The 10037-nt window shown below is 39.3% G+C and overlaps 4 protein-coding genes across 4 annotated transcripts; all 4 read right to left on the reverse strand.

The window, feature by feature from the left end:
* Positions 1 to 63: 63 nt before the first annotated feature.
* On the reverse strand, positions 64 to 709 carry LOC306866570 (histone H2B-like; the record flags this gene model as incomplete). The annotated part of the gene is made up of 2 exons (XM_079411831.1): positions 64 to 555; positions 676 to 709. 2 exons carry the CDS (start codon positions 707 to 709, stop codon positions 140 to 142), a joined length of 450 nt encoding a protein of 149 aa, XP_079267957.1. The 3' UTR covers positions 64 to 139.
* Positions 710 to 1945: 1236 nt separating this feature from the next.
* Positions 1946 to 2356, reverse strand: LOC306866316 (histone H3.2-like; the record flags this gene model as incomplete). The annotated part of the gene is made up of 1 exon (XM_079411417.1): positions 1946 to 2356. One exon carries the CDS (start codon positions 2354 to 2356, stop codon positions 1946 to 1948), a length of 411 nt encoding a protein of 136 aa, XP_079267543.1.
* A 540-nt stretch (positions 2357 to 2896) lies between these two features.
* Positions 2897 to 3283, reverse strand: LOC306866470 (histone H2A-like; the record flags this gene model as incomplete). Its single annotated transcript, XM_079411700.1, has 1 exon — positions 2897 to 3283. The coding sequence occupies one exon, from the start codon at positions 3281 to 3283 to the stop codon at positions 2897 to 2899; it is 387 nt and encodes a 128-aa protein (XP_079267826.1).
* A 534-nt stretch (positions 3284 to 3817) lies between these two features.
* LOC306866679 (histone H1-like) lies at positions 3818 to 4441 on the reverse strand (the record flags this gene model as incomplete). The annotated part of the gene is made up of 1 exon (XM_079411961.1): positions 3818 to 4441. The coding sequence occupies one exon, from the start codon at positions 4439 to 4441 to the stop codon at positions 3818 to 3820; it is 624 nt and encodes a 207-aa protein (XP_079268087.1).
* Positions 4442 to 10037: the final 5596 nt, after the last annotated feature.

Genomic DNA, 10037 nt, shown 5'->3' on the forward strand with positions numbered 1-10037 from the left:
AACAGAAGCCAACTCAATACCCATTATAACCAGTAGACCATTGCAGAAGTTCCACCCCCCTCCCCGGGACATTACAAAATCTCCTTCATTGACAAGATGTGTGGCTCTCAAAAGAGCCTTTGTGTGCCGAGTCTAAGCTCTACTTGGAGCTGGTGTACTTGGTGACGGCCTTGGTGCCCTCAGACACGGCGTGTTTGGCCAGCTCTCCGGGCAGCAGCAGACGCACGGCGGTCTGGATCTCTCTCGATGTGATGGTGGAGCGCTTGTTGTAGTGAGCGAGACGAGACGATTCACCGGCGATGCGCTCGAAGATGTCGTTGACGAAAGAGTTCATGATCCCCATCGCCTTAGAAGAGATCCCGGTGTCAGGATGAACCTGCTTCAGCACTTTATACACGTAGATAGCGTAGCTCTCCTTCCTGCTCTTTCTGCGCTTCTTTCCTCCTTTAGCGGCGGTCTTAGTGACGGCCTTCTTCGATGCCCTGGATGTTATCCCGCAGAACCTTCCGGTGCCGCTTAGCGCCTCCTTTCCCGAGTCCTTTACCTCCTTTACCTCTTCCAGACATGGCTAAGATACTTCTTCTACAAAACGAAGATTAATGTGTGCCGCTACATGCTCTAGGAGGCCTTTTACATATACTTACAGGACCTAACTGAAACCCACTTGGCGCGCACCCACACCCCCGCTGTTTAGAGCAGGAAAGAACATGGTTTATAACCCCAACCTTGATCTAACAATGTCTGTCCTGTTTCTCGTATGAAAATTCATGTTTCAAAAGGTTTCAAATTTGGCAATGATTCATATAAGATCATATCTACATAATATTTACATGAATTTGACAGACGCTTTGACTTTCATATCATCATCATTCATTATGGCTGTCTAGACCAGAGCCTCCATCATTTGAGCTGCAGGAACGAGCACCAAAATAAACAGAGAGCTACAGATGTAAAATAAAAGAAATTAAACATCAAACATTAAATGAACGGTTCTCAAGTCCCCCGTAAATAAACACATATTATAACGAAACTGCCTCTACTTACTCAGTAAACACAGCAAGATACATTTATGACGGAGTTTTGTATGTTAGTATTGATTGAAACGTTTATTTTGAACATGTAAATAAATATAGTAAAAACAAAACAATACTTATTCATGTTCAAAAAGGACATCTCATGTCAAGTGAAGTCAAGTCACCTTTATTTATATAGCGCTTTTAACAATACAGATTGTGTAACCGTATCAAATTGGAGGATAGAGTGTCAGAAATGTATAAAAATAAGATTAAACACTCAATTTTCAGTTAAAGGCATTTCATTATTGAGTTCAGAGATGTTATTGTCTAGATCAGTTTAGTTAACCAGACTCAGTCCTCTGGCCAGGAGATTGTCATTTATTGTTTTAATTACAAGTTTAAATGTATTTCTATTTTATATTGTTGCAATTTCTAACAACAATAGCATTACGTAGTTAGGTATTTTATTATATTTTTAGTTTTCTTTTGTTTTATTTAATTTAAAGTCGAGGTCATCATCCTTGTCTTAATACACTCTTGATTTCCCTACATATTTACAGTAACAACAAAACCTAAGTAAAAACTATGACTAAACCTGTGATAGTTTTGACAATCTATGAATTATTAACTTACATTTATGAAACTGCACTTGGCTTTATAATATACTCATGTACATTATACGCATAGTATTTTTATTTATTCATAGAAGTGTGCTATTGCAAGTGTTTAACGTTTTGCGTGTGTATTCCTTGTAGTAACGGGAAACTAAAATTAATTAAACAAATAAAACTAGCGTTAAAACCCAGCAAAAATTCCTATATATTTATATATAGTTATATTTAGCGCTACAGTCGAAATGCTCTCGTTCAGTGTGATATAGGTGGCTCTGAAAAGAGCCTTTGGGGTTATAGACTTATGAAACCAGGAGTTTAAGCGCGCTCTCCACGGATGCGGCGGGCCAGCTGGATGTCTTTGGGCATGATGGTGACTCTCTTGGCGTGGATGGCGCACAGGTTGGTGTCCTCAAACAGACCGACCAAATAAGTCTCGCTGGCCTCCTGCAGGGCCATGACAGCGGAGCTCTGGAAGCGCAGGTCCGTCTTGAAGTCCTGAGCGATTTCTCGCACCAGACGCTGGAAGGGCAGCTTGCGGATCAGCAGCTCGGTGGACTTCTGATAGCGACGGATCTCTCGCAGAGCCACGGTGCCGGGCCTGTAGCGATGAGGCTTCTTGACGCCGCCGGTGGCCGGTGCGCTCTTACGGGCGGCTTTGGTAGCGAGCTGCTTCCTCGGGGCTTTGCCGCCGGTGGATTTACGAGCGGTCTGCTTGGTTCTTGCCATCGCTGGGAAGCACTTCTTTCTCCGTTCTGCGTAGAAAATGTCGCTTTATCTCTTACGCGCCTGCTTTTAAAGCATCATACGGCCACGAGCTTATGGCGTCATAAAGGGGCGGAGGCTTATGATTGGCTGATGTGTGACGTCTGCGCAAGACTGCTAGCCAATGACTGCGCAGCTTCTGTTTGCAAACGGGGCCGTTTGTGTGCTTTGTCCTGTTTATTACTTTACGCGGCAAAAGTCCCTTTCAGGGATTTATTAGTCTTTGTTTAAACCTCAAACACACTCTTTACAGATTTCATAGTAAGGTTTTAAGTATTCATTATAAAATATAAATTTACTCTTTGGCTTAATATTCAGCTATTGATAGTATAAGTAATTATCCAAACTCAACAGTTGTGGTTTATTTAGTCAATAACTATTTTTTTCTCTAAAATTATGCATGCATGTCTAGTTACTGATGAAACAAACAGAAAAGTGCTCTCTGGTAGATGAAGTGGGTGGCTCTTAAAAGAGCCTTTGGGTTTGAGAAACACAGGAATCTGCTTATTTGGTTTTGGCGGGTTTCTCGGTCTTCTTGGGCAGCAGCACAGCCTGGATGTTGGGCAGTACGCCGCCCTGAGCGATGGTCACTCGGCCCAGGAGTTTGTTCAGCTCCTCGTCGTTACGCACCGCCAGCTGCAGGTGACGGGGGATGATACGGGTCTTCTTGTTGTCCCGAGCGGCGTTTCCAGCCAACTCCAGGATCTCAGCCGTCAGATACTCGAGCACAGCGGCCAGATAAACCGGAGCACCGGCACCGACGCGCTCGGCGTAATTACCTTTGCGGAGAAGCCTATGAACACGACCGACGGGGAACTGCAGCCCAGCTCTGGAGGACCGAGTCTTAGCCTTAGCTCTGGCCTTACCGCCGGTTTTACCTCTTCCGCTCATTATCGATTAAGAAACTCTTACGTTCGTAATGCAGAAATGATAAACCTGGGAGCCTCGCTATACTGTATTTAAAGGAACCTGCTAGTCGCCCATTGGTTTAGAGCCTGGTAATATTTTAAACCAATCACTGAACTTCCCTCCAACACCCACCGCCAAAGCCACGCCTCCACAACTGGCTTTCAGATTGTGCTGCATTTTAGACTAAGCTGAGCAGTGAGCACAATTGTGATGGGGGTTGATATAAAAAAGAGAGGAAGTTTATAAAACTTTTTTTTTTTTTTTTTTAAATAAAAGTCAATGCACAAAAGCATTAATATTGTTTTTAAACCTAATTAATGATCCATTTAAAGCTCTTCATATCAACAAACGTGAATAACTTCCTTTCCTATACAGTCAGTCGACATATAACATTGCGACTCGAGTTAAACTCAGATGCAGTCTTACAATAATATATCATAATAGTTAAACAGGCTCTTTCTTTAGAGTTAGTGGGTGGCTCTGAAAAGAGCCGTTGGGTAATAAAACAGTAGATATTTATCTCTTCTTGGGAGCTGCCCTTTTAGGCTTGGCAGCTTTAGGCTTTGCCGCCTTGGGTTTGGCAGTCTTGGCTTTTTTGGGGCTCTTGGCTGCTTTCTTGGGCGCTGCAGGCTTCTTTGCCTTCTTGGGGCTCTTCGTCGCCTTCTTGGCGGCTGCAGCGGAGGGTTTCTTGGCCTTCTTGGGCGATTTCTTAGCGGCGGGCTTCTTTGCCGCTGCGCTCTTGGGTTTCTTAGCAGCAGCGGGTTTCTTGGCCGCGGGCTTCTTTGCTTTAGGAGCCGCTTTCTTGGCCGGCTTCTTCTTGGTCTCGGCTTGCTGCTTGCTGATCTTGAAGGAGCCGGAGGCGCCGGTCCCTTTGACCTGCAGCAGGGAGCCTTTAGTCACCAGGCTCTTGATGGCGAGCTTGACGCGGGAGTTGTTCTTCTCCACGTCGTAGCCGCCGGCGGCGAGAGCTTTCTTCAGCGCAGCGAGGGACACGCCGCTCCTCTCCTTGGACGCGGACACGGCTTTGACGATCAGCTCAGCGACGCCTGGACCTGTTTTCTTGGCTTTAGCAGCGGACTTCTTCTTGGGCGCTTTGGCCGGCGGGGCGGCAGGAGCCGGGGCTGGAGCGGTTTCTGCCATTGATATGAGCTGATTCACGGTCTTTCAAACACTGAGTTCAAAGATGAGTGTCACACCAGCAGCGCTGCGCTCTTAAACAACACATGAGAACCTTATAGACTCAACCAACCACTCTGTGTCTGCGCGCCTCTGCGAGCTCCTCGCGCTTGTGTTTTCTTCTCCTACATTGAAGGGTAAACTCGAGTATTAAAACAGTTTGACGCAGTAAAAACGAAACGAACACCAAGCAGAGGCTCTTGGCTTTCTTTGGAGACTGAAATACGCGAAGAAGAAATGTTTGTTGTGCCCCGGTCAGATCAAACTCAAGGCGAGCATCAGCGACGGAACAAAGCCGCGTGTAAATCTAATGCCTTGTTTAAGTGAAAAAGTTGATAAAAGATTAAAATCGTCCTCTGTGTGTTTCAGAAACAGTTTGAAAGTGAATATAATGTAATGAGCATCAGTGAAGGGCGTGTGTATTGTTTCATACAGCTGTTGTTTTGGGCAGCTTGAAGCACAAACACCCGGAAGCTTGAGTCTGTGACTGATGTCTGATCAGCAGACGATATATTAATAATCAGAGGTGCACAGTAATGACGTACATTTACTTGAGTATTGTACTTAAGTACACTTTTGGAGTATCTGTACTTTACTCACATTTACAAAGAAATTTAAACAAAACAAACATTTCTAAAATGTGCTTTTTTTTGACAGCCTAGCTTAGGACTTGTTTGGCTTTTTGGCCTTGCTTTTTGCTCTGCCTAGATCAATATATATATATATATTAGGGGTACGTGGCACGCTACACAGATGTCACGGTTCGATACGATTTCGGTACAACAGGAAACAGGAAAAAAAATAACAAATCTACTATGCTCTGTTTCTTTTCATTTATTTTGAACAGAGAATAGTACAGTAGTAATACTAAATATTATATTATATATATATATATATATATATATATATATATATATATATATATATATATAATCTGCAGTACATATATACATACAAGGAATAAATTATTGAAATATGTTTGATTTAGTTAACAGATAAAAAAGGGGAGAAAATAGTGCGACACATAACATAGCCTATATTATCCTCCTGAGACCCAGATGGAGTTGTTGCCTCTGTAGTGGACATTCTGCTTCAGTGAATTTCTCTGAGACCTCACATGTCACAGTTGTCAGAGTTGCTGAAATCGCGTTTGGTCTCGTACTGTATCGTGTATCTTGTCAGTGTGTGCACTTGCTTGGCCATTTGTAGTTGATAAACAGGAAAGTGGGTCCAGCTGAATTGAAGTGATGATTTGTTGGATTGGTATAATAAAGGTTATTATACCGCGGCAGTCGTCGTGTGAAGCCCTCTTAGTGTGAAGACCAAAGAGTGTAAAGACCATCGACTCCACCGGGCAGGGACACCGGCAAGGGATAGTAGTATCGCTTTTTATTTAATTTTTTCATTGATATGTTTATTATTGAAATGTTGTTATATGCATGTGTCAATTTTATTTAATTTCTTTATTTTCTTAAATATGTGGGTAGATAGTATTTATAGAGTTGTAACTTTTTAGTTTTAGTTACTTTTTCTTATTTGTAAGTCGCTTTGGACAAAAGCGTCTGCTAAATGACAAAAGTAAAGTAAGTAAGTAAGTTGTAAGTCTGGATGTCCTGTACAGAGCACTTTCAGGGCTTTATAGAGATATAAACTTCCTCTTCCCTTCCTCTCCTCTTTAAAGATGGCTAAATTTAATTTAGTGAAACATTTTACATCCTTATGGAAATATGATTATATTTTGTAATTGTCATTTATTTCTGAATAATTTTCAAATTGTTTGTCATAAAGCAACATCTTAGTAAAATGTTATGGGTTTTTAAATTCAAATATGACTTCCTGTTATGAAACAGGACATCATTTCATACATGTCCACTGTAGAGGACACTGGGTCTAAAATTATGTTTATGATGCATTTTGGGAGACATAACAATCGAATAGGAAAATAAATTATACATCTATTTTGTTATGAAATATTAGATATTATTATGAAAATTTGGCCAATTATTACTCCCATTATGACAATTCTTTTTTCAACATGCTGTCCCAACAGCAACCCATTAATATGCAAATCAGATACAGAATAGATACACTGTGTTTAATGGGAAACCAGTTTATGGAAATTTGTACACATATTGCATAAAACAAAATGGTATATCAAATCATTTTGTTATATATTTTATAACATAGTTGAGAATCATCCTTAAAGTTTAGAAGAAAAAAATCCTGAAACCTAAAAATGTATTGGTGATTTAAAAAGAAAATCCCATTGTCTTTGCCTTTTTGATGTCTATTCATGCCATTTTATTTTTTAGAAAAACTTAGTCCTGGGCTGCGTCTGAAACCGCCTACTTCTATATAGCAGGGGGAAAGCAGTAGGTGAAGGAATAAGTATGTCCGAAACCTCAGTATTCATAGAGTAGTCGAGAAGTTCCCGGATGTCCTATACTGCTTCTGCCCAGATTCTTGAGTGTTCATCCGATGGACACTTTTCTATCCCAGAAGCCCCGCGCGAGATGATACATCATCATCATCATCATCATCATCATCATCATCATCATCATCATCACGTGACGGAGATCAGCGAAAACAAACATTTCTTGAGCTACTGTAGAGTAAACTGTTGATTTGCTGAAGGTGCTAGACAGTAACATTACAGTATATCTGTATAGCTCCAGTAAACACAAAGTGAATTTACATAAACCTTATACATCTTAAAGACCATTAAATGTCTATTTAATAAGAGACAGGAAACTATTCTAAAAGAATATTCAAAGGCTCTCAGAGCTGAAAATCTTTCAGTTACTGAAATGAATAAAAAATTATTTTAAATCTTAAGGTTTCGTTTATTTTAATTATTGTAATTTCAAACGAAGCTGTTACAGTGTTTTTCTGATTCTTGATGTGCATTTGATGCAGAGCTTTTGTGCTGGAGCAGGTGACAGCGGGATTTGTGGGAAAAAAGGAGAACACGTTTTTGATTCAGCGTATGAACTTCAAGAAAGGTGATAATCAATGAAAAGCTTGTTTTGTGATGTTCAGAGTTGATATTTGGAATATTTTGTTGACTGTCACCATTGTTGAGGTTCAGTGAGGTTCATACGCTGAATCTTGATATCTGTCTGAGTCTACATGATCCCATCCAAATTACTTCTGTTTAAAGACTTAAAAATGTTCAAAATATTAGAGCTGGACAAAACTTAATGTATTCTAAGGCTACTATAATATTAAATAATAAAATCTAAATAATGTCCTCAGAGATGTGATAGCCACTACGTAATAACTGAATCATCAAATCAGTTTGTCTTTTCACAACTTTTGCTATAACATATGTTTCAGAAACACACAGTTGCAGCAGCCAGAAAAAAACGTAAGTTAAAAAGTCAAGAGCCCAACTGAATCATTATTTAGGGGTACATTTCAGGTCAGCCAAGAAGTCAGAAAAGGAGTATTATTTTTTGATAAATAAACTAGGTGGTTGAATAATATATCCCTTAATGTGCTAAATTAAGTATTTGGCAAGCTTAAGCTCTAATGACTTTTTAAATATGTTAATGAAAATTAACGTTTTATTCATTATTTTGTCAGCTGTGTTACGGACAAATTCTTTGTCAAATGAAACATGATTGAAGTATCACATGTTTGAGAACACATTTGAAGGTTTTTGAGTGTATTCACCAGAGTTTTTGATATTATCTGTCTAACTGATTTGAAAATATGAATTTGGGGCATCATAATGGCCGTTCTGTAAGATGCTATCATGAAGGATTAAACTTTCTTCAACATAACTCCAAAGTATGCTGAAGTTAGCGTTATTCACCATCCTTACCAAAGGCATCCATCTCCAGAGATATCCCCATCTTTTTGTCTGACGGTTTAGTTCACATTTAAAAGATTTATAACATAAAAACCACACATAACACAGTTGACATGAGTAAGTTGACAGGTATGAACTTGCAGGGTTCTGTCCAAACTGTTGCTATAAAATTAGAAGCACACAATTCCCTAGAATATCTTTATATGCTTAAACATTAATATTTGTACTCATAGAAATGACTAAAGTAGTCAAACATGTTCATTAGAAGGGGGTGACCCAATGCTTTTGGCAATAGTGTATATTAAAAACAGCCATTTTTTTTTTATTCAGTGTTGAGTAGACCATTTTCTTTGTCTCAAAGCCAGACTGTATGGAATATTAAAGTAATAATAGATTTGTAATTGGTATTTGTTGTGTAATTGGTAATACATTTTTCTAATCAGAAGCTGGTGATGCTGTTTGTGGAGTTGTTTAATCCTCCTCATACTGAGTTCTTGAGAGAGTTAATGTCTTCTTTTATTTCAGTTGATTTTATCAAAGGCTGTGGCTGAAGTCAGTTGTAGTTCTTGTGTTTCTCTTTTTCTTTAGTTATTCTGCTTGTTAAGAGCAGCTGTTCTTCACTAATGCTCAATCATCATTTAATTAATCACTTAATTATCTCGTTAACTTTAACTCTGCTTCAGTGTTACTTTAACACTATTTGGAGTGGGACCAAATACACTCTGAGCAGTGTTGATTTAACACTGGGGATTAGTCTAAATTACCAAAAACAATACCATAACGTCTCACAGCCGATATACCATAAGTCTCCCAGCCAATAAAATTGGTACTTTCGCCCATCATGCCAACACCACCATGTATGTGTTTTTATGTTGTGCAGCTTTCTAGTGCTCTTTTAGTTATCATATTGTGTTAATGCATTTCAGGAGAGACAAGCGCAGACAAGTGGATGATGTCCATGGAAGGAACGATTGTGATGGGACCCCACAACAATCTTTTGAATGGAGTGGCGGCGACCTTCGCTGCTTACTATGTGTTCAACTTGCAGTATCCTAAAGAGGCCTCAAGCACTCTTGAATTTGTCCAAAGGTATGTTTAAACTGTTTACACACTAATAAAGAAAGTAGATCCATCATTTTTATATGGAACGTCCCATGAATCACTTTCTTTTTGTTCAGAATTGTTAGGCTCTATGATATATTGATGTCAAAAGACAGGCTTCCATCCAATTCATTTACATCTTTTAAGCGCATTCGTAAAAATTTGGCCAAAAAAAACTATAATTGGAGAGCGTTTCCATCAGCTCTGTTATGCAATTTAGAAATGGACAGGAGAGGAGTTGTGAACAGCTGTGGGATCAAAACGTAAGGGGCAACTTAAAACACCTGATAGAATTGCAACTAATGAGAATTTATTGGAATACATCCGTTCAACAAAATATCTAGTCAATCCACATAAAAGTGTTTATTCACATTAGAATATTTTATGTGAATTTTAACCATTTCCAGTCAGGATTTTTTTTTTTTTTTAAATGGTTAATATGTGCATTAAAAATCTGTTAAGTGTCTGTTCTACCTAGAGTTGATATTCCCCTGCAGGACATTTATGTAAACACAGATGAGTCTGACAGACAGCAGTTTAGCATTACAACTTTCATTAATTAATTAATGTCAAAATTATTTTAAGTATGGTTAAGGTATTTTGCTGAAGCTTTTGTCCAAAGCGACATACAATATAGTACATATA

The sequence above is a fragment of the Barbus barbus genome (assembly GCF_936440315.1).
Source record: "Barbus barbus genome assembly, chromosome: 48".
NCBI classification, from domain to species: domain Eukaryota; kingdom Metazoa; phylum Chordata; class Actinopteri; order Cypriniformes; family Cyprinidae; genus Barbus; species Barbus barbus.